The 24,878-nt window shown below is 38.0% G+C and overlaps 1 protein-coding gene across 1 annotated transcript in view; it reads right to left on the minus strand.

Moving 5' to 3' along the window:
- The window catches only part of LOC131694890 (protein unzipped-like), a 60,314-nt gene that overhangs the window by 18,891 nt on the left and 16,545 nt on the right, over nt 1–24,878 (minus strand). The window contains exons 2-3 of the mRNA XM_058983407.1: nt 2,390–2,701; nt 1,755–1,991 (exon numbers count right to left, since the gene is read on the minus strand). Of these exons, the coding sequence (XP_058839390.1) occupies nt 1,755–1,991; nt 2,390–2,659 (507 nt within the window). The 5' untranslated portion in view covers nt 2,660–2,701. The remainder of the gene's footprint in view (nt 1–1,754; nt 1,992–2,389; nt 2,702–24,878) is intronic.

Here is a 24,878-nt window from a genome sequence, read left to right on the forward strand (position 1 = left end):
TTACGAATATTATGATATAACTGATGATATCATGAACACGAGTCACATCACTCCACGAGTCAAATTGGAGAGTAAGCTCAAAAAAAAAATCACGATAGCATGCATATAAATTACGAAAAGCGTGACTAAGTTCCTGAAATCATGAACATAAATCACACCACTTGTGACAAAAATCTCAAAAAACGTGGCTCAGACCCTGAAATCATGAATACAAATCAGCCTACTCGTGACTGAAATATCACAATAACGTGAATAGAAATTACGAAAATCGTAAATCAGATTCAGTACGGTAATCATTAACATGGTTTACACATTACACGTGAAGAAAATATCAAACATTTTGACTTTGATCCTGAGATCATGAACATGAATCATTCTGCTCATGACAAAAATATTACGATGACGTAAATAGAAATTTCGAAAATCGCGACTAAGATCCTGCAATCATGAACTTAAAACACGCTATTCGGACAGAAAAATCCGACAGTAAACTCATGACGGGAGAACTTATGAAAATCACGAATAAGTTCGTGGAATCATGCACATTGTTTAACTGGCGATTGTGTATTTCCAAATTATGATCCAGGATCATCAGAAAAACTAAACGTGCTCAGGGAACAATCACAATAACTCAACCAATCATTCGAATGTAACGCCATGTATATATTCGTGGCGAGCTAAGTTTCATGACTACGAGTTTATTATTCATAATTTCAGCAACTTGATCAACATTTTTGTAAACAGTTCAGTTCACGATGTCGTGATCTTTTTTTTTCATGAATTTATGAACAGATTTTTTTTCCGCGCAGGTTTTATGTACACAACTTCTCAGTCGTTATTTTTAAAGGTAAAAGTGTTAAAAATATTCAAAAGCTTATAAAAATGGCCCTGACCTGCTGGAAACAAACGGAAGACAGTATTTTTTAAAATGTTCTTCATGCTTTCCGAAATATCAAATTCAGTCTTAGCACACTCAAGCTGTTTTTGCCGTAGTGTGCAATCCTTCTTGTCATCGTTTTAAAAATCGATAAAAAATCTGCGCTATATTTCCCCCTAAGGAGAAAAAATTGGGCAAACACCAACATTTCTCACTAGGGCGAAAAATTTTGGTGACACCAGTTTGTGTGCGTGAAGTGCACAAATCCTAGCTTAATAAAGCTAATCGTCTCATCAGAAACCGACACTAACTTATTGTCGGAATAGATTAGCTCCGGCGCTAGGTTAGTGCCAATTTCTGATGAGACGAAGTCAAAATGCACCCATGACTTTAATGATAAAAAATCGCCAAAGAAAACAAAACAATATTTGGTAGCAACAGCTAAATCAGTATTTTAATGTATTATTGAAAGCGGCATGTTAACAATAGTGACAAATTGTTTGGTTTAACATAGCGATCTTGCCATATTTCCGCCCTCAAATGCGCTAATCATTGATTATTTCGTCTATAATTCGTTTCTGAAAACAGTTGATTCGGTATACACATATTTTTTCCATGAATCCGCGAACAAACTTTTTCATTGAATTGGTTATTATATCTACAGACCCAAGCTGCACAGCCTTTCTAATCAGACCTAACATTTCATTCGGAAAACACACCTCATTTCATTCAGTATTGATGAAAGTAATTTATCACCTTTCAAGCAGAATAATTCCCTCCCAGCAGCAGCTCCATTTTAATACGTTATACTCCTGACACTACACACGTCCCCCACCCAGCTGCAGGTTGACCGCGAGAAGTAATCCAATCAACTCACCTTGCCGTTACTGGCACTGACGGCGCCCGGGAACTTTTCCGTTCGATACTTGTTCCATGATTGCCATTTGAGCTTTCCACCGCCACCGCGGTTCACCAGCACCTCGAACGTCCGGTGCCGCCGGATGTCCGACTGCAGTGATGCCGTGCAGATGGTCGACGAGTCCTCCATGTGCGTCTGTCCGGCGCAGAAGATGCCCTCGATCTGTATCCGACACACGTAGCTGGCGTGGCTCAGCTGTTGAACAGACAGGAAGAGGAACGGGGAATCGATGGTGAATGTTCGTGTTTGGTGTAGTAACCGCAAGCGGAGAGAGGTGCTTGAAACAGTTAATTCAATTATTATTGTTGCATTTTACTGTCTATAGTTGGCTATAGATAAACACGGTATCCTCGTTAATCTGACATTTTTGCGGATTACTAATCTCATTTAGTTTCAACAAAACATTTAGTTTTAACTGGAACTCGTTATAGATTACAATTTCTCTTGCCCCGCGCTATTGGTTATTGATCAACGAAATTATTTTTTACCCTTTTGTATAACAAACGAGGCTCAAATTAAATTAAAATAAACAAGGTCATGCTCCGTTACGGACAAGGACGTGTTCCCGTTTGATCATAGCACCGAATACCAACCTGGTCGCTATCCACCAGTTCCTTCGAGCGAGGGTGCTCCGCCGGGTCGTAGCTTTGAATCGCGTATTGCAGCTGAGTTTTCTCGCCATTGAACTTTTCCCAACTCAACGTGCTGGACGTTACCGTTTGATCTTTGCTAAAAGCTTTGAACACACTGTTGGTTATCGCCAGACTACTTCCGATGGCTACCAGTTGCATCAGCAGCAGCGCCAGAGTAACGGCAGGACATTGGCCAATAGGCGACTGACAGGGTCGCCTCCGGGTCGTCATGGTCGTGTTTAATTCCCACTAAATGTTGGGTGGTCACGGTGTCTGAAACGAAATTGAGAGAGAATAAGGTTTGTCTATTAATTGGATTGTCTTCGTTCAAAGCTATCATTCAAAATACAGCTCTCCGCAAGGAGAAGAGGCAGCTGCAGAAATTGACTAACGAAATTTTTGCTCAACATGAACGGAAAGTGAGTTATTCACCGAATTCAACGTTCATAGCCGGAAAAAGTAATTTCCCGCCCTTTGTATGTTATTGTCTGATAAAATACGGAAATTGGGTACGCTCTGTGATGTGTGTATGCATGCTTTAGTGGGTGGATACGATGTAATTCAATTAAAACCTTTTACTTTGGAGAAGAAGGGTAGACTTTTCGAGAATAACGATCGAAATAAATTACATTTGTGATTCTTGAAAAAAATAAATAAAACAGTTGTTTTGAAGGTTGAAATACTTTTTTCGTGAAATACATCAGTTTAGCAAAAACTTATTTAAGATTTTCAACACACACTATCTAGATCTACTGTAGTCGCATAATTTCTAGACGCAAATGATGTGCACTGCACATATTTACTCTGACGATTTGTCGTCTTCAAATCTCAACATCTCTGCTATCATTCAACTATGAATACAGTGACTCCCTAGCAAGACCAACAACAAAAAGGCCTCAATCACTGCCGCCGGTCAGACCCGTTAGAAGACGACGGAAGAAGCATACACTTGGTATGTGCTCTCAACATGCGCTCAAATATTTACCTTGTTTGTTTGTTTTTACACTTCTTCGCAGCTCAAATAAAAGGAGGAAAAATTCTTTCATTTCCTCGCTACGCTCAATCCATCGCGGTATGCTACTTTTCCCTGCTTTTTATACCCACACGGTTCAGGTCCGAGTCCGGGTTGGCGGCCGGCAGCTTCACGTGTCGAGTTGAGTACCTAACCATCAGTGAGTTTCACTTTGAATGAACAAGACTACTTTTCTCATCTGCCTGTTTTCCCATTCAGTTCAAATCGACGATGACAACTGCTCACTCGGTTGTTGGTACGCAGCAGCATCGTCACCATTATAACCGTTACCGTCGTCACAGTAATGACTGTTGATCTCTCTCTGTGGCAGTTGGGCATGGGAAAAACTGTGGAGTTTCCTGTCGCTTTTTATGTCTTGAGACCGATGTAACTATGTGTGTAGTTGAAACTATGGGAACGACAGTTAGATCTTGCGAAAACTTTTCTATACAGACTTCCGCTTTTCCACTAGGCTTGGTGTTCCGAAATTTGAATATGGATTATTGAAGCATATAGTTAAACTAGCTAATATTCGTCGCGCGTTGTTGCAACTTTCAACGAAATAGGAGGAAAACACAATTTGTTCCAATACGCCATCTGGCGGGCAGATAATCCCCAACCAATAGCACACAAACACGCTCCATAACAAACACCTACTAAGTATAAATTTGAACGGCAATCGTTGAAGCCGTTTGGAAGTCCATAAATCATATACATACAAACATTGACTTTTATGTGTGTATAAGAAATAAGAATAAGATAGATAGATAGTTTCTCGAAATGTATTTTATAGTGCAGCTAACGGAGCCCTGGGATTGTTATATTTCTAGAGAGGAAAGTTTAGGTCTTAAATTGGTTTTGGTTAAACAGTAGAATCACATTTCAATTTTCCTTTGTAGGATAATGACCGTATGTTCATTCTATTTCTATTATGACACTACCCATGTGAAGTCGTTGGTTAGAACAGCGCCTGCCATCGTTGTTCAACGCATTGGCTCAAATGATAGGGTGATAATTGGGGCACACGATTCGAGTTTTTCGTTGAGCCTAAACACCTGCTTCCCATCGTTTTAGCACATTTTTGTTATTTTATTGATTTATAAGAACGAAGAAAAGATGTTGATATTATTTTATACGCATTCCATCAAATGTCAGTCGAGTAATTAAAGAAATAGCGCGGTAACCTCCTTAATAGGGTCAAAATAGACTCTTTACCCTAAAAATTTCATGGTGGTGAATTTCCGTCCAATCCAACAGGAACTTTAGAATAGGGCTTAGACAAAAAATATTCGCATGTTTTAAATTTCGAATTACCCTGAAGTACTCACCAGCTACGATATTTAACTGTACATTGAATGGTTCTCCTCGAAAATTAGGATACTCGATTCAGTTCTGGCACTCATTGTCTTGCACGCGGACACTTTTCTGCTCTCTCATACAGACTACCAGGAACCAGAATTGTGTAGCTGGAAAATTAGCTTTCCGTTGACGCTTGCATCCTTTTCCTTTTCCTCTAGGCTGTTATCTAGGACGGTTGGATTGCAACCTTTCGCGTGTACAAAATGTTGTCTATTTACAAATGAAGAAGCTAAGCGAAGAGGCGTACTGAAGAATACGAAAGTTATCACCGTAAACCGGGGTGACTTTGATCACTTATCGAAGAATTTATTGCATTTTTTTTGGGTACCACTTTTTCCGAGATTAATAATTTAAAACCACGCTTTGTTCTACAAAGTACGTATTTTTTTCGAAAGTTGTCCTACTGTAGCTGTAGAGCTAGGCTCTCGGATGAGCGCACCAGACGGGAAATGATTCTGATTGTGAGAATGAGTGTACGGTTCAGATGTGCGTGTGCGCACGGAAATAGCCGTTCATAAATTCATGAACAAAAAATCACGATTTCGTGAACTGAACGATTTACGAAAATCTTGACCTTGAGTTTATGAAATTATGGATACTAAACCTCGTATTCATGAAACTATTAATGTTTTCAAAAAGCTAGTTCGCGCCAAAGATATACATTACATTCAAATATTAGGTTGGGTTATTGTGGTTGGATTAGTTTTGTTTCATGATTTCAGGAGCTTTGTCGCGATTTTCGTAATTTCTCATCACGTTACCGTGATATTCTATTCATAAGTTTGCTATCGGATTTTTCTGGCAGGGTATCGCGATTTATGTTCATGATTTCAGGACTTTACTCACGATTTTCATGATTTATATTCACCTGATGGTGATATTTATTCACTAGTTTTGAATAGAACTTTTCAGAGTGATTTGTGTTTATGATTTCAGGATCTTAGTCACGATTTTTGATATTTTAATCACGAGTAGTGTGATTTATGTTCATGATTTCAGGGTCGTAGTCGCGATTTTCGTAATTTATATGTACATTATCGTGATATTTTATTTTTGAGTTCACTTTCGAATTTGACACGGGGAGTAATGTTTAATTACATTTGTTTTTTTTACTCGCTGTAACGTCACTGTATCGTAAAAGTGTGACTGGTTCGCGGTATCTAGTTTTGTGAACTATATTACGAACACGATTTGTGACTCTATTATGTATTATTGGTGCTCAGCGCAGTTTTCGTTTTCTGCCCGGACGTCAAATTGAACCTTATCAAATAAATAACGCTGTTCGAGGTCCTAAAAGTTTTTTTTATATCTGCTGCTCGCATTAATTACTAATCGTTAAAAGTTGGGTATAACTATGATATTTCTTGGAAAACCCCAAATTTTGTGAAATAGTTAACGTGAAATTTTCATGATCATATGCATGTGAGTTGCATGTAATCGATAATAATATTACAAGCACTCAAGATATATCAGTAATCATGAACCAATTCACGAATCCATGAATAATATTGTATGATTGATTCGTGAACTGGTCCATGATTCCTAGTATAATACTCCCATTTGACAATTCGTGCTTTTGAAATAGTCCACCTATTTCAAATGCGCGAATTGTCAAATGGAAATATTATACTAGGAACCATGGACCAGTTCACGAATATATGAATAATATTTTGATGAGTTTGTGCACTATTTCATGGGCACGCTTGGTCAGGCGTATATTCTTCAATATTGGTACCGACCACCATACCCGAACGTAGATCGCAGCAGGAAATATAAGGAATGTTAGTTTGGCACTTTGAGGGAGATTGTTAGTAGGCATAGGGATTCAATAAAAACCTGTTTTAATCCACCTAGAGGTGCAATTGTGCCTTTCTCATTTCTCCAAACTATGATTTAATAGCTGGTTCGTACAATATAACATTATGGAAATGTCTTTCATTCTTATTACACTTGGTAAGTATATATAAAAGCACCTTTTTGCATTCATCGTGGTATCGGAGTTTTCTATGTGATCGCACTCCACAACCCGTAACTCCGGAGCCGGAAGTCGGATGGAGATGGAATTTAATATCAGTTTCCGGGGACGCAACACCTTTCATTTGAGACTAAGTTGATCAAATCGGTCTAGCCATTTTCGAGAAACCAATATAACCGTTATTCTGAATTTGGATGCTTCCGGATCCGTCGATGGTGGCCAGTGTGGCCAAAGAGACTTTGAATGACTGTTGGTGACCTAGATCTACAAATTCAACAGTTGTGTTTACATTTTGGAAAAAAATCACCTTTTTACATTCATCGCAGAATTCGTTAGAATCGGGATTTGCTGCGTGATCGTACGTATCACCCTGTAATTCAGGAACCAGAACTCGGATCCACACAAAATTCAACAGCAGCTGATGGACCTTTCATTTAAAATCAAGTTTGTCAAAATCGGTTCAGAAAATTCCGAGAAACCGATGTGGACAAATCAAAAAATTTTGTTTTGTAACCATATTCTTCAACTCGTATTCCGGAACAAGATGTCGGTTGAAAATAAAATTCAATAGCAACCTATGCGAATATTATACCTTTCATTTGAATCTTAGTTTGTAAAAATCGGTTCAGCCATCTCCGAGAAACCGATGTGGACATTTTGTTAACAAATCACATACACACATACATACATACTTACATACACACATACATACACACATTCATACACACATATATTTTGCGATCTCGGCGAACTGAGTCGAATATTATATGAGATTCGGCCCTCCGGGCCTCGGTTAGAAAGTCAGATTTTGGAGCAATTGCATAACCTTTCTATATGAGAAAGGCAAAGAATAATATTTAATTAGCTTAATCAGCATGAGTTCAATGTTATTTTCATGTGATTATATTTTGAAATGTTGGTGGAATGGGTTTGAAAGTGGAGGGAATGGGGGGTTAGTAGAGTGGGAGTGGAGGATGCGTCAGAAATCCTTCATCTTATTTCGGTATACGGGGTGGATGAAGGAAATGCGGGCGTGAGGGTGGTCCAAGGGGAGGGGAGTGATGAAGGAGGGAGGTGTAAGGGCAAGGCGGGGGGAGGGGCGGCGACGCAATACTCAACTGCATATTTTGCCTTCCATTTGAGACTTGGTTTGAGAAAATCGGTTCAGTCATTACCGAAGAACCGATGTGACTTTAATTGTGAAATATGCCCGGAATTCCGGACTTCCGGAATCGTCGATAGTCGACAATATATTCAAAGAATGTTTGATTGGCAATCAGTGATCTAGATCTGCGATTAGAAGTAATTTGGTGACCATTTCATTAGTTTTTAGCCTCTGAGGTATTACGATTGTACCGATTTATATGGGAAATTCCAGTGTATCCTTACTAACACCCCTGTAACTCCGGAAGCAAGAGTCAGAACCGAATGAAATTCAGCAGCAGTCAATGGTATTACTGTATCTTTCATTTGAAATAAAGTTTGTAAAAATCGGTAGAGAATTCGTTGGGGAATGGGTGTGATACTAGCTAAGGAACTTGGCGGGTTCCCCGGGGGCGTCATGAACCGTCATAGCTGGCCAATGTGGTCAAAGCTGCTTTGATTGATCATTAGTGATCCAGATCCGCAAACTAGAGTAATGTTACATCAATTTTAACATGTTTTACATCATTTGAACATCATGGTGGTACTAGTTTATATAGGAATTTGCTGTGTGACCGCACTCTTCAACCCGTAACTCCGGAACCGGTAGTCGGATCAACTAAAAATTCAATAGCAGCTTATAGGAGCGTTATACCTTTCAGATGAAACTAAGTTTGCGAAAATCGGTTCAGCCATCTCTGAGAAAATTGTGAGTTTAAATGACACACACATACATACACACACATACATTTGCCGATTTCGACGAACTGAATGGAATGGTGTATGACACTCGGCCCTCCGGGCATCGGTTAAAAAGTCGATTTTTACAGTGATTGCATAGCCTTTCTTTATATGAGAAAGGCAAAAACGTGCTGAAATCAGGCGCAATTTAAAAATTAAATAATTTTAAGCGGCTTGCAATAAGCATAAACTGTGTCGAAACCGTAGGTTTGTATTACGGGTATATTGATAATATCATGCGCCCGTCTTTCGTTATTATTCTAAATAGAGTAACAAGAAATTACGAATAGATAAGAAGAATGATGAGAAATGAGTTTACTAATTGAATACGATAAAGTAGAATGTCCAAAGGAAGCAGTCCTGTTTCGGTCGTTTGGCTTCTGCCACAGGATGCCAAACGGCCTCTAGGCTGGGTGTGTCAGAAGCAAGATTTTATTTTTTCGAACCCAAACCGGAGAGCTAGAAAATTGAAAATCCCGAACGTAAATCGTCGATATCTTAACCGGAAAGTAGGATACATCAACGGCTAACTCATGGGGAAAACAAAAGACTAATGATGACAGTTTCAAACAACCTTGCCCGTCGTACTTAACAGAAATTGCTATTTTTTATCGGAAACCATTCCAAAAATCCGATCCCGAACATCTCTAATGGACAGGTTTCAAACCATTTCTCTGATTATTAAAAACAATTTTAGTACCTTTATTACACTATAACTACAGTTCTACTTGTGCTACATCAACATAAGTAGAAATTCTCTCTTGAAATAAGAAACTCACTCTATTTCTAACTTGTAAATTTTGCTGTGAATCTATATTGTCAGAAATACGGAAAAGACCGAAAAGTAACGAGCGTAAACAAGCACACCTAAACTCTTTATCGATTTGCCAAATTTGACTGAAAATTTATTACAAACATTATTTCCTAAAGGATTAGATTAGACAACAGTTGAAATACCACCGGTGTTCGACTTCGACGCCTTTCCCCCGATAATTTCCCTAAATAGGAGATTTTACAAATATTAGAATGACACCCGGCCCCAGACGGTTGAGTAAGGCATATTTAATGCCAAAAGCAAGCAGTCTAACAAAAGGTGAACGACGAAAGAGTTTTGTTTTATCAGTGGTGTTGCTGAACAACGAAGGGCAGGCGCTAACGAAAAACAATTATCCGGAAAATTTATGCGCTGTCATGTTCCTTAACAACATTGACCAAATGACCATACCAGCAGTAAATCATTATGTGGGAATAAAATGCAAAGTAGAACGAGCACTGCGATCGAAACAAAAAAGGCTGCTTTGTTGCCACTCAAGTGCGGAATACGAGACTTGGAGCAATGAAAATGCAACTGACAAACATAAAACACTGGTAGAAAATATTAAACATAACCCGTAAAACATATGGCTGATGATATTAATAGAATGGAATAATTTGAAATGAATATTGTCGACGTTACTAGCTTACTTAATTTATCACCTGGACAAATCATGGCTTCGATAAAATGTTTTAAGACTTGGTTCGGCTAGGGGAAACTTGAACTAACAGCCTGTTCAAATAGTTTTTACGTAGGATGGACAATGTCCATTGGACATCGTACTTAGTAAATTGTTATGTGGGGACTATTAATCTCAAATAAAAAATGCAAAACTTATCGTGGCTAGGTCTCATTTATATCTGAATTCCAAACTAGCACTCAAAATTTTCACTGCGCTAGAAAACCTGTACATTTTAAGAATATACTGAACCTACAAAGTTGACGGTTTCGAAATATGTGATCTTGATCGTAAAAAGCTACCTTTGAACACGATTTTAAGTATTCTTGACATTAGAAGTGCATAATTTGAGAACGTGGTCTTGTATACAAAATCTAAGTACGCCGTTCAACTCAACACTCAAATATGAACCAAAGTGTTCACTTACTTAATTTTTTTTTATTTTTCTCAATTTTCAATTCCACTAGGTAGTTCATTTTATAGTTGGAATCCTAAAAATTGTCACATACTCATACAAACCGATCCTGACGTACCAGGCACAAACGGAAAACTCCATTTTTACCATTATACTTTTCCTTTCTGAGAAACAATAGGCGGTCACAACAAACTCAAGTGGATTATTCTTTTGAAATAGAACACTTCTTACGTTTCAATACTGAGGTTCCGCTTCAAAAATTTCTGCTGGGATATTTTCCCAGTTTTTAAATGCCAATAACTTCCATTGTACTGAACGGAATCGCAATATTTTTGCACTATTCGGTCGGAAACATGTGCACGTGTTTCGAATCAAATTTCGTAAAATGTGCGACTACTCTACTGCCCATAAAAGCATAAGAGTCCCATATGAATTTTTGTCGAAAATGAGTTATCTGTTGGATTGTGTTTATATCACCACGGAATCACAATGCACAAATGAGATTACCAGATTTATTTAGAAAATATCTTAAAAATACCAAGACATGGTTGTCCTATCCATAAGGCTTAATGAAAATGTAAATCTTGAACAGCGTTTTTCTCGGATTGCTGTTTTTCAATATGGGACTCTTATGCTTTTATGGGCAGTATAAATAAAGCAAAAACGGATTTTTGGGAAATTTAAAATGCGAAATTCGCAGAACTGTCAAAAAGGAGCACCTAAGCGTCACATACGGGAAGATTATTTATACAGGTGTGCTCATTTTATATCAGTCGTCGCTCACATGCACATCGAGGAACATGTTGACTATATTGTCCAGACTTATGCGGTAGACGCTACATTTTTCACCAAAGCTGGCATTTGCACACACTCGCACCTAAGTAACTCAATCAAATACTAGTAGTTTACAAATAGAGGTGCCGCGTGGGCCTTTCAATCATTCATCGCTCGACTGCCAAACGAACAACATCACGACTATATCGTCCGGACGGAACGAACGTTCGTGTACATGCTCGATTTCGGGTCGCACGGCGGGGTGGGGAGCGCGCACGATAAACTTTGCACACATCACAGAAACGGGAGAAAGTTTTACACGGTTTAACTGTATGTGAGTTGATGCCGCTCATGCCGAAAACCATAGCGTCTACTATAAGGTTTCGGCAGCGGTGGCATTGACACAGTTGTACATGTTTCCTTGCTGTGTGTCAGGTTTGACGTTCGCTTTTTGCCCTGCTGTGGGATTTGAGACTTTGCATGAACACACAAGGATGCTATTATGTCAAATTTATCTGGCCCAGTTAGAATTTTTCCCAGCTTCCGGACAAAAAGAAAACCTCTCATTCTACCAGATTTTTAAATTATAGAAGTTGTTGCACAAAAATTACCATGCAACTAAAATGAAGACAAATTGATTGATGCACGTTCTGTGAAGACTAAAATATATGTCAAATTTCGATGTTTTTGAGGTCGCTGTAGAGAAATGCTATAGATTCACAATGTAGGTGGGTAGTGTGGGTTTGGATTGAGTTCAACACGGTGCGACGTGTGTGTGTTGCTTGTGAATTTCGTTAGGACAAATTATAGCAAATTAATTGCAAAGGCCCTATGTGCAAATGAGAGCCTCTCTTTGTTTACTTTCATTTTCGTTAATATTTCGGTCACATTTGCGTTTACTGACTAATTCTTTGCATCATATACTAGACGAAATCATACTCTTTCGATTTGTACTGCAAAATTACTGGAAAGATTAATGACGAAACCGTAATAATCGAAAGAGAAAGTAAACAAAGAAAGACTTTCAGTTACACATAGGACAATTTCGATAAGTATGCAAAAATAATTTTATTGTCCTGCTTGTGTGTGCGTTGGCTTGATACGGATGAAATTCTTATGCCAACACGTTTTTGGCGATTTGGGGGTGTTTAGAGTGATAAGATTATTGACACACACGTTTCATATTTCGAATATGCGTGATGTTTTTTTTATCACTGAGGCATCCGACAATGTTTCTGTAGGTGTTTCTGAAGCACGGGCGGACTGCACTGGATTTTGAACCATGTAAGAGTAGTTTCAGTTAGGTTCAAAAAGTTGTTCTTTTGTAATCTGTAATTCAGCAGCGTAGAAATATGTCCAGAACTGTGTTTGTTGTGTTATTTATAAACAGCATTCAGCACATACACGTAGGCTCGATAGATTGGAGAAAATAACTTCGAGTCAGGTGACGACCTAAGGACACGCTGATATATTGTTTTTCACTAAGTTGTTGATTGTAATCGCTTAATTCCAAGAGAAGTTGTTCAATTGAAATAATCGATTAGTTTAAGAGTAAAGGCTGAAAGCATGACGTCGTACTTGGTTTTTAGAATTTTGTTATATAGCCAATTGTACCATATGTGAGCTGTGGGGGCTATAACGTGACGTAGCGTATTTCACTGAAGACTAAATAGTCTCTAGCCCGTTTCCCGTCGATAAGTTTGATAGATTAAGATTTATTCGCGAATTGTGTTGCACGCTCTTGAAACGGGCTATATTTTTGATGTAGCTGTTGTCGTGTCCTGTACGCGCTGTGTGCCTATCTTTTTTTGTTAATAATAGTGCTAGTGAAAGTAGGTACAGTACTTGCAAATGTTGTCCTAGGGAAAATGTTCTTTGTATTAAAGTGTTTGCATATTTTTCGAATTTGAAAAAAGAATCTTCTCAAACAACATACTTGCAGATTCCGAACACAATTTACGGCACAATTTAGAAGGGAAAAATTAATATGTATTCTACTTCATTGCGGTTATATCTCTGATATTACTCACCAGCTTTTTTTGTCGAACAGTGTTATCAGATTCCTAGCCAATTTGATTTCTAATATGCGGAGGAAATAAGCATTGTTGTGTCTGAGAGGGCTAATAATTGAACAATCATTCTTTAAAATGAAGTTGTTTTCATTGTAATACCGTACATTTGTAAATCGTACATTTTTAGAAAAAAAATTGTTGCGGGCGATTAGGACTATAGATAAGCCCATCCTGTCAAGCAGCCACTGTATTTTAAAGTATCTTCGTTCCATTTTGCACCCGCTTCAAATCAGGCTGTTCTATATGTATAAGCTTGTTGCACGTACATAAGCTCTTCTTTGTTATAGACAGTTTTCTAATACAGCTGCCCCAAGAGAATTAAAGAATTGGGCAGCTGGTAAGGTAATTACCAATGTGCTAAAACAATTAACAAATAAACAGGAAATAATCAAAATATTGCGCAGCCATTTTAAATTTTAAAATGGAATCGATTTGATTTGAAATAGCGGAAAATGTTTTTTCACCGTGTACTCTCATCGGTTCCGACTACAAACACCAGTCCCGGTGCGCCGCTGCCTGGCGCCCAACAGTCTGTCTGCGTATGTTTTATTTTTCGCTTCCTCTAGGCGTCCTGTCCACCTACGAAAATAAATATGCTCAACTCAGTCGTGTCGTGAACCATTACACACACACTGTGTATACTTAGACGGGAAAAATCATGCAGAGGAAAATATTCTACAACGGCGTCGTTCAGTGGCAGCTTTTTTTAACTCCCACGTAACCAGCTGTGTACAGTATGCAGGATAAAGGTTAACTATATAAATGACTGCGGAAATTGCATTGAGAAGTATTTGCTAGAATTTTTTTTGGCAGAGTCATTCATACATAGTACACACCGGTGATCGGTGGTTGGGAAGACTTGGCGTTAGCATCCTAGCAATAACATAACCGGTTGCTATCGTAGAAGGCAGACAATTTGAATTGATTTTCAATTTTCTCCAAAAATACTGGCTTTAAGTTAAATAATGGGAACAGAGAAAAAAATGTCCTAGATTTACAGCACGTTGAGTTCGAGTCTAACTAACAAATACTAAATAACCAGTGCCATTGGGAGCTGAAACAAACGAACTGGGATACCCACAGGTACACAGTACTGTGATCAGAACTTTCATTTCGCAGCAGCTACACAATTGCGCACTGGAAATTGAGCAATTTACTATCTGTCGCATCACCACCACCACCGACCGGTGCGCTTGTGGTTGGCGGATGCAATTGACAAATGAGTCGCGCATTTTGCACATTCGCCAACTGTCTGATGATGGTGTGTGGGGGTAGTTACGTAGTACACACAGTTTCAAAATAGCTGCCGTGGAATTTGGCGAATGACAATTTCTGTCGTTGCCCAGGAAGGCCATATATACATATAGTAGTATCTAGGTATGATTCGTAACGATTGGAGTAGCATCCCATTCTGACCAGCGCAAGAACCTGAATGTGTGGTCTAACGTTAGAATGAAAAAGTTTGCATTCATTTATCACCATTATCGCTTCTGTGTGATTTTTTTTGAACATTTGCTAGCATTGGAAATGTCCATAAGGGGCAAGAAGAATGTAACCGTGAGAATGAAGACGTTGTTGGAGAATCAATTTATTTGACTAGCGAACGATGCATGAAGCACAAAAACACATGTGTAACTTTAGATGAGTGATAAAAATTTAGTTTGCCTTCTTACTCTAGCATCAGACTCCATATTGACGGCTCTGCCTCAAATAGATTGGGAAATTTCGGTTTTCTGCATTACTTACGAAGATTTTCTGAAAATGAGTTTATAGAGATCATACATCGAAATTTAATAAAACATTGGTGCACATTTTTTCGCCTGATTACTACAAACATTCCGTCCTGTACAATGAAAGTTACGAGCGTTCACAAATTCAACTTCCTGTTTCTTCCGAAATTGATTGAGAGGTAAGTCGTAGTCATGACAAAAATAAGATATAAATATTTGATTGCCTCCATGATTCGACTGTTGTACCAAAGGTGTTTTACTATACTTAAGAGATTATTTTGAATTACAAGAACATGTTTTGAACATACAATAATTAGTAAGAAATAAATCGAGCCATTTATATTAATATATTCTCAACAATTGCGCCTGTTTCACCTGCAGTTAACCCCGTATACACCGACAACAGATCCAACGATTATTTTCCGGTTGATGTTAGCATATTTTGCAATCAGTGCCAGATTGGTTATTTCACCCCATTTTCTGCATTCGTAGCATTCCACACCCAACCAGCCGTGGAGCACCCTTGTAGCACTCCACATGCAATCAATTCAAACGGGATAACATACCACCCCTTAAAGAATGCAGGTAAAACAAAAAAATACACCATAGTTGGGTTATAAACCCTCCCTACTGGTAGATCATACTGTGCATGCTTTATCCGATTGTCGATGGTGGAAAAAGAGAATAAAAATTCCCTTTCATTTGGAAAATCGAACCACAACCGGTAACGTAAATGCTCGCTGTTTCTGCAAACGTTGTCAAACAGGGGGATAGTATGTAAGGCTAGAAAAATAAACGCGTATCCTTGCCGTCGAACCCATTGTAGCCGAGTTTATTTCCGACAACAACTTGACTGCATTCTTCTCCTCTCCGTATCCTTGCCGTGCCTCTTGATCTCATGAATAAGTTATTAAGGCGAAACTGGCGAGATAAACATTTTTATGGGTGCGGAAGAGAAGAATCCCGGTAAAGTTGGTATTTGCCGAGACATGTTGCCCCGTCGTTCTTCCGGTGGTCGTTAAATGTGTGCTTGCTGTCTTTAGTTCGATCGGAAGATTCTGGCAGGGGTGGAGACTTGGCCTGCTCCTAGCAGTCTGTGTGTGCGAGTGTGTGAGTTGTGCTGACCGATTAAAGATGTTGGGTGTAAAAGGATAAACATAATTTATGTCTAAAGTTAGACCACGCTGACCATGTTATTTAAACATCTATACCGTTTTTTACAACACCGAGTTCATCCAAAATTGAATTAAATTGCGTCGTTTTTCTTAGAACGTAGACGAACAGATTGGGGTGGTTTGATATAAATTTGATAATGAACATATCTAACCTTTCAGGTACCATAACAGCGGCTAATTTAAACTTAGGGGAATTATGGTTAAAACCGACACCTTAAGCTTAACAATTTTTCTAAGTTGCCACAAAACCAATAAAATTATAGTTTTTATGCAGAATTCTTCTTCAGAAAATTCTTAACAAGACTTAATTTTTTCAGTGCTTCAAAAAATTAATTTCATTAAAAATTATTGGTTGTAAAACTTGGAAAATAAAGTGACTTTTTGTAGGCACTGCGGGTAAAACCGACACCCTATAGGGGTAAGATCGACACCCCCTTTAATTTATTTTCTCTCCACTTTATTAAAATCTTTATCTTTATTAAAAATGAGATATATGCGTGAATAATAAAGTGTGAGTATCTATGATGCAAATATGTACTATTTATTGCTTCATTATGTAGTGAGGGGAAGAAAGTTCGAAAGCGTAGTACTATAAATAAGAGTATTTTATGCTATAGGATTATTTATTGATGAGTATTTCCAAATAATCCTTGCGCACATCATTGCAACCTCCAGTGTCATTTTATTTCGTAAGAGAAGATTTGCAAGCGTTCTACGTTCTGCTAATTAGATTCATTCACTTATAAGTGACACACACACTTCTTAGTAAAACTATCTTTTTCAGATTTGATATTTCGGATCATCAACCATCTATTGGGGTATACATAAGATCATTGTCTCATTGTGATAAAGTTCGTCTATAACAAACCAAAAGAACACTAGAAATTCGGTTTGATGAGCTTTTTGCAGAAATAGCAACAGCTTCGATAGAATCAGATAAGCAAAAATTCCAATTTTTGATTTTTAAAGAGACTTACAAGAAATAAACACAATAAAAGTATTTCTGTGGATTTCTGTTGATACTATAGTGTTGTAATAGGCTTATTGAAGTGTCACAAAGATCCCCAGTATTTCGAAATGAATCGCAAGTATACACAACCATCTTAACAGCGTGTCGGTTTTACCCTAACCATAGAGTGTCGGTTTTCCCCCACAGCGCACATTTTTTTTAAAAGCGATTAAAAATATTGAATTTCTCAAACTCGTCTTCAAAGCACCTAGTTGATCATAGGACAGGCCGATAATAATAGGTACTGAACAATGTGGTGATTTGAAAAGCTTTTGTTCGGTTAAAACCTTAAAATCTACCAACGAAATTTAACATCCAGACGAGTATGAACGCTGCTGTCGTATGTTTTGTTTATTTTTATGACATTCGGCGTACTAACGTAAATCCAATTTTTCTTCAAATGCTCTAACTAAACGTACTAATAATAGTGTATCATTATGAAATGAATAAAAAATTGATTTCTAGGAAATGTTGTGGGGTGTCGGTTTTACCCACAGTGTCGGTTTTTCCCACAATTCCCCTACACAACACCTTTTCATTACAAAAATTCTCGCATCTTTCTTTACTGTGAGATGTTATTCTTAAATTAATTATAGCGTGTAATACAATGAGCCATAATAAATGGTTTCCATGTAGTGTGACATTTTTTGGATTTAGTGTTTAACTAGCGGCTAAAAAAGGCCTCTCAGTTACTGATGAGACGAAGCCTACACAGTCAGATCTTGGCGATAGCTGCACGTCGTTCGAAACACTGTGCAGCAAAACCAACGCCTCCGAGCAATTCCAATCGGTAGGGTTTGTTTTAACTGTTGCAATGGTGTGAAGTGTATATAGATCATTCGAATACATAGTAGATATGTGTCAACCTCAAGTAAATTTGTGCAATTGTTTGATCTTAAATCTCCCTAATTCGAATCTAGGCAGCTGCTCGGGTAATGGTGTGAACATAATCAGTACAGAATGTCTAACATGATGGAATTGTAAGGTGTAAATTTCTGCCATTATGGATCTATTTGTATTGCTAATAAATGTTCCACTTACCGAAAGGCTGATTTTATTGAAATTTCGAATTTTTTGTAGGTTCCACAAATTTTAAACGCACTTCATTTTTGTTTGAATGACAATTTCTATTTTTTTCGCCGGCGGAAATCTAGGAGCAATAGAGGGTTAACAGAAAGTACTCTTTATTTTTTAATCAAATCTAACAGTTCCAATATCCTCAGATTCACCTGAAAACTACTTGGTTTAATGGAAAGAGCATTTGTTGCATAAATCTCTGTCAGTTTTTCTAACCATGACTTTCATTGTTGCAAGTGTCGTCACTACAATTATTTCTTCGTAGCTTTTGACAAGATCAACCACCAGATATGAGTCGACAAGCTAGATATGGTTCAATGGTTATCTTCTGGTTTGGCGTCAGTCGCTTCCAACTGGATGGGATATGGCACTATAAATAGAAAAGTGCACAACCTATCCTTCCACTGTGAGCTCAATGTTCCCGCAGGGCTGTCATTTTGGACCGAATATATTTCTGCTTTAACTCAATGATTTCAACTTTTCATTGCAATGCTTGATATTACCATTCACCGACAATTTTAAAGTATTTAATCCCATCGAGGATCCCAAATACAAGCTTCTTTCACTCATAGTTGGATATCCTTTTGATTTGGTGTAACGTTAATAGAATGGTACTAAATGCTTCGAAATGCTCCGTTATTTCCTAAAAAATGTCCATTTTTAGAACTTTTTGGCGATTGTGTTGATTGTTACGAACTATACCAAAGTTGAAAAATGAAAAAATGGATAATACTCAGTGCAATAAACAAATATTACATCGTTTTAAGATATAGTTTATCGAAAAAATTCCTGAAGCTATGAAAATCGTTTTATTTAACAGTTTAGTTATGTTTTCAAAATGCGGTTGAAGCATTATTGCAAGAATTTTTTTGCACCACCCTAATGTTAAAGTAGGATGGACTATGGAGTAATCGATGGGATTACTCGGCATGGAAAATAGACAAAACTCGATCCCGATCCGTACCCGAACATGGAAAAATTCAGATACAAACCAAAATCATACCCGCATTAAAAAAAATAAAACTCGTATCCGAACTGAACCAGTCAACCGTGTCTGATCCTGAAGAGAAATATTAGTCTAGCTTTCGGCAAAAATATGCATTCATGTGATCGAAAGATAGGAATACCATAATTAGTGATTCCCTTCAGCATGGTTATTATCTGTTGCGAAAAAGGCTGCAACTTCCAATAATGTTCCTGGACATCTTCGATCGTATATGAGATTTGTTTTAGTAAATGTTCGATGAAATTTTTCCGTTTAAAAATCAGCGCAAAAATATCATTTCTCATTAAAACACGGTCTACTTCGGTCTGTGGTGATTATTGTGTAATTTAACGTCTGATTAATTGAAAAAAATCTTGTATATACTTGAAATCATTCCGTTATAATTGAAATGATCAGTTTTTTAGCAAACTTCTTTGTCAGTAAAGCAGCAAAAAATTTGCGATTTTTATATGCCTATTTTCATCAAAAAGTTCGATAAAAGTCATGTATATCTTGGCACGCTATTTGCTTTATTTCTGGACGCAACAAACTAGAATAGTGAAAACGTCTGTGATTATCCAATGAACTGTTTTTCGGAACGATATTTCTCTTTCCGATTTAAACAGCTTACTGATCAAAGTTACCCCATAATCCATGAAATCAAGTTTGGTTCTCGCAGGCACTCCTTGCAGTGGCGGATCCTGGGGGTTCGGACCCCTTCCGAATTTTTTTAACTTGTTGAGAAATTTTAAAATAATTTCTATTTGATTTCGTTCTAAACTCAAAATCATTACAAATCAGATTCGACCACAAAAATGATTTTCATTAAATGAAGTTATTACATATTTTTCAAAATCGAAATTTCGGACCCCTTCCGAAATTTTTTCTGGATCCGCCCCTTTCTTGCGAGAATGCAAATTGCAGGCGACACGGGAAATGTCACATAATAAAACACTGCTTAAGGCCAATTGCAGCAGACCGTGATTCGGATTGTGATATCGAGTGTACACAGTAAAAATTCACTAATATTAATTATAACGTATTTTTTAAATTAATTCAATAAATATTGACGTAAAACTTAATCTATTACAACTTTGCATTTCAATTAACATAAATGAAAATGACATCACTCATAACACAAAGCAACAGCATATCTCAGTCAATTTTACTGTAGAAAATTAAGTCTTACCCATGTGACATACAAATTTCCACTACTCAACGATTATTTCAATTACATGTCATTTAAAAATGCATGTAAAATTATGTTTTATTTCAATCAAAATGTGTAAATTCCAAATCACATGTGAAATTAAGATACAGATAATGTAGCACATTTGTTAAATTTATTGGCTTTATTCGAGCTGTGTACGGTTCAGATGTGCGAGCGTTAGGACTTCACCATTGCGTGGGAATAAGCGTTTATTTATTCGCGTTTAAGACCGTGCTGATGAGATTTTAAGCGTTATAGCATTTTAAGCGTTATAGCATTCATTTAAATGCGAAATCTTGGGCGTAGTGATGCTTTGATTGTCACGATTGTAAGTTCGCCTTTGTGTATCTTCGCGAAGAGCTCGAGCGTTTTTATGTCGGCGTATTTGATCGTGTAGGCATTTGTATGTCGTGTAACTTCTCGTGTATAAAATCGATATTATAATCGTATGGCCATTTCCATTTGCATATTCGCATGTGTTCTTGAATAATGGCGTGAGCCGTGAATCTGATACTTAATATTCAGTAAATGGATGCTAGACATGCTAGAAGAGTGTGAGTTTTCCCATATCCCTAGCGTTCCCGATCATATCACCATGGTAAGTGTTCTATAGTGTAAATTTGCGTCATTTTTTTTTTATTGCATTTGGCCAAATGAATGAAGGCCTCCTCCTAGGCTGCTAGGACCGAGGTTAGTGAATCCTGGACGCGATTTGCTCATTATCGCGCGGACACAGACGGTTAAAGGTTTGCGCTTAAACGCGTTTATAAGTGCTAAAACGTTAATCACCGGAGTATTTTGCTGTTCGCGAGATAGCGAGCCTAGGTGCGCGAAGGTTATCGTGAAGGACTCGAGCGATTGTATGGTTACGTGTTTGATCGTGTATTTGTATGTAGTGTGTTAGTCTGTATGTAACATCGCTATTTTTTTTATAGGGTGGTAAAAAAAATTTCAGGAAAACCCTGAGACCTGAGGGAAAATGTACAAAAACCCCAATGTCTCAGGGAACGGGTTTGGGCTGCCATCACCCGACCCGCTAAAAAACCACTGCTCTTGCCCAGAACCTGATTCCTCCCCGGCACTACCTTACGGCATTACTTCGGGGATGGGTTTTAATGTGCATAGCACACACTCTAATTCAACTACTTACTAGTTCGTTTCTTCCGCAGGGTTACAGCCCCACTCCTCTACACACCACCAATTCTCTACCATCCACACAGACTGGCAAGTTCTGCATGGCAGTTGGAAAGCTGGCTGTGAGTTGAGGCTTAGTACTCCTCCCCTACGAATACAGTCTGGGCGGCAAACTTCAGACTGTCTAATTCACCGAGCCCTTCGGCTCCCTTGTGCCAGTTAGTACCGCAACTCACTTCCAACATCGCAGGTATGAGAACGATTGTATAACCGTGGCACCCATGGAACCAAGTTTTCCATGTGAAAATCGAAAAATTGGGATCGTTTTAAAAAAAATTCTGCGGCAATAATCTAGCCCATTCTGATATTTACGAAAAGGGGAAATTCAATCTTTCAAAAATACTATGCAATGTGTTTACTCACGTTCTCTCCTTAGGGTGAAATATAGCATAGTGCTTTCCAAGACAATTTTCGGCTTTACTGTGTCTCATCGGCATAAACAGAACTTCTGCTCGGACGGGACATCACGTTTGACCAGTCGTTTGATTGAAACACAAAGTGTGTTTTAGTTCTAGGGATTTGGCGTCAAGCCGTCGCTCATATATTCTGACAAAAAGTTAGTGTCGGTTTCTGATGAGACGAAGTCGAAACGCACCCATGACTTTAATTTCAAAAATATTTATACGGGAAAATGCGAAACTTTCCGAAAATATTGAAAATAATGATAACAAAACCCGATCACGGCCTCCAGTATTCTCTACAGTATCTTCATATGCGGACATATTTGACGGATAATTCTAAGAGAGAAGACTCCAAGCAAATCGTAAGCTTTTGGATTGAATTACCTCGATAAGACTGACGCGTTTTTTATAAAGTGGCGCCCAGATTAAGGTGGTAGTATTTTTACGATGTTGGAATTTTGTCCATCACCGGTCAAAAAATGAAATGAAATATGGGCAAATTTCAGCGAAATTGCCCCAAAGTGATTGAAGTTTTATATGGGAAATACATGTATTTTTCATACGATTTGTATGAATTTTTTCCGAGAGTTGTCCTACTGGAGCTGTAGAGCTAGGGTCTCGGAAGGGCTCTCTATCAGAATCACTCACTGCAATTGCAGACGAGACGGGAAACGTCATCCATTGAAATACTGCTTAAGACTAATTGCAGCGGGCCATGATTCTGAATGTGATATTCATTTTACCTATCATCGGAAGAGCTCGAGCGTTTATACGTTAACGCGTTCGATCGCTTGGGCGTTTGTATGTCGCGTGTGCTAGCGTGTATGTAACTTTGTGTGTAGAAATTCGATTCGTATATTCGCGTGTATTCTTGAATGATCTAGCGCGGACAGTGAATCTGCTATTTAATTTTCGGTGACATGGTCCAATGCTACTAGGACAGAGGGTAGGGACCTTTGAACGTTACCGATTTATGATAGCGCGAACATATGCGTTTGTAGGTCCGCGCTTGAGACCACGTTTATGAGTTTATAAGTGCTAAAACGTTCACTTAATCGCCGGGGTGTTTTAATGATGATTGCAATTGCATGTTCGCGTTTGTTACCAGATGTGTGTGTTATCGCGAAGGACGCGGACACTGGAACGTTTTGAATGATAGATTGTGACTGTATATTTGATTGTATTAGTGAGTGTTAGTAACAATCTAATTTAAGATATAGTAATAAAAGGAAAAATAACGTTGCGAATAAAAAGATGCGAAGAGATTGAGTAAAGAGTTTCCCACATAAAATTGCACCTCGCTGTAAAACCCATTAGGTATTTTCTCTTGAAAATTTGGGCAAAGGAAGCTGTACTCCCAGATTCTGAGGAAGCCTCATTTAAACTATATTTATTCGTAAGTAGTAAGTATGAAAGAAATTTATAATATTACCTAACCATTTGTTACATAATAAAATGACGCTTTGAAATGTGCATATGACAATGGCCATAACAAAAGTATTCAACGCGAATACAACCGTAGATACGCATCGGTCAGTTGTCCGCTCACGTGTCCACCTATGGCAAATTACCGCAAAACCAAACGTAATGAGCTGCATTCATATGAACAGATATGCAATCGCACGCTTTTCACTTTCAATGCCCTATCACACAGTCACTCCGTCACAGACTGGTGGATTGAATCAGTGGGTAGTAGCGACAGAATGTTCGGTGATTATATTTGTGGTTACTGTGAGTTATCTATATAAAATAGATATAATATTCAATGTATAGTACTACGGCAAAGATAATAAATTCAACCAAGGCAAAACAAACCAAAACTAAGCAAAAAAAAAGAAAAGGAAACAAAGCGAAGCAAACAAAACAAACCAAATCCAAGTAAAGGAAACCCAAGCGAAGTGAAGCTAAAAGAAAAGAAAACCATAGCCAAGAATATTTAGAAGTCGTTTTGTTGCAAACTAATAAAACACTATTTATTCAAACCCACCGTGTCCAACCGTTCAGCACAATACACGTACGATTGTTTTGTTGTCATTAATATGCTAATAGTTGCACTCCGAATAAATCCATGGGCCCCCCAATACGGTACTGGCCGGTTTCCTTTTCGCATCCCCAGCGTGGTACGGTTATTATCAGTTCGTCTAAGTTCGTGGTACGCAACTCAACGGTGAAAACTCGTATAACATATTTTAGTCCGCTGTGAATTGGGCATGTTCAGTAGCATGTCATAGATGAGCTTTTTTCAATTAACCATTTAGGATTTTATATATGAACTCTGAGCACGTGCGTTTAAATAAACCCCAAAACGATGCCTAAATGGTATGGGTCGATAATAGATAATTCGTGGTCAATGAGTTTATGACAGTCCCTGCTCTCTATCGTGTCTCTGAACGGTGCATTACTATGACATGTGTTAGCAGCGCACTATATAAAACAAACGGAATGTGGACCGAGCCAATTAAGTGTTCAGTACCGATCAAACAGGGGTATATAAAATAGAATAAATGTTATCGTGACGCTAGCTAATTGCTACTGATTAGTAGCGTAACGGCCAATACAAAATCTAGCGCGGAGAGATCACGGTGGTTCTATAAGTAAATGGTCGGTGTTAAGTCAGACCGGACTAAGTGACAAAATATTGATTTCGAGAAAAACGAGTTTAAAGCTTGAATCGCAGCATCCTTT

Source organism: Topomyia yanbarensis, unplaced genomic scaffold (genome assembly GCF_030247195.1).
Source record: "Topomyia yanbarensis strain Yona2022 unplaced genomic scaffold, ASM3024719v1 HiC_scaffold_189, whole genome shotgun sequence".
NCBI lineage: Eukaryota > Metazoa > Arthropoda > Insecta > Diptera > Culicidae > Topomyia > Topomyia yanbarensis.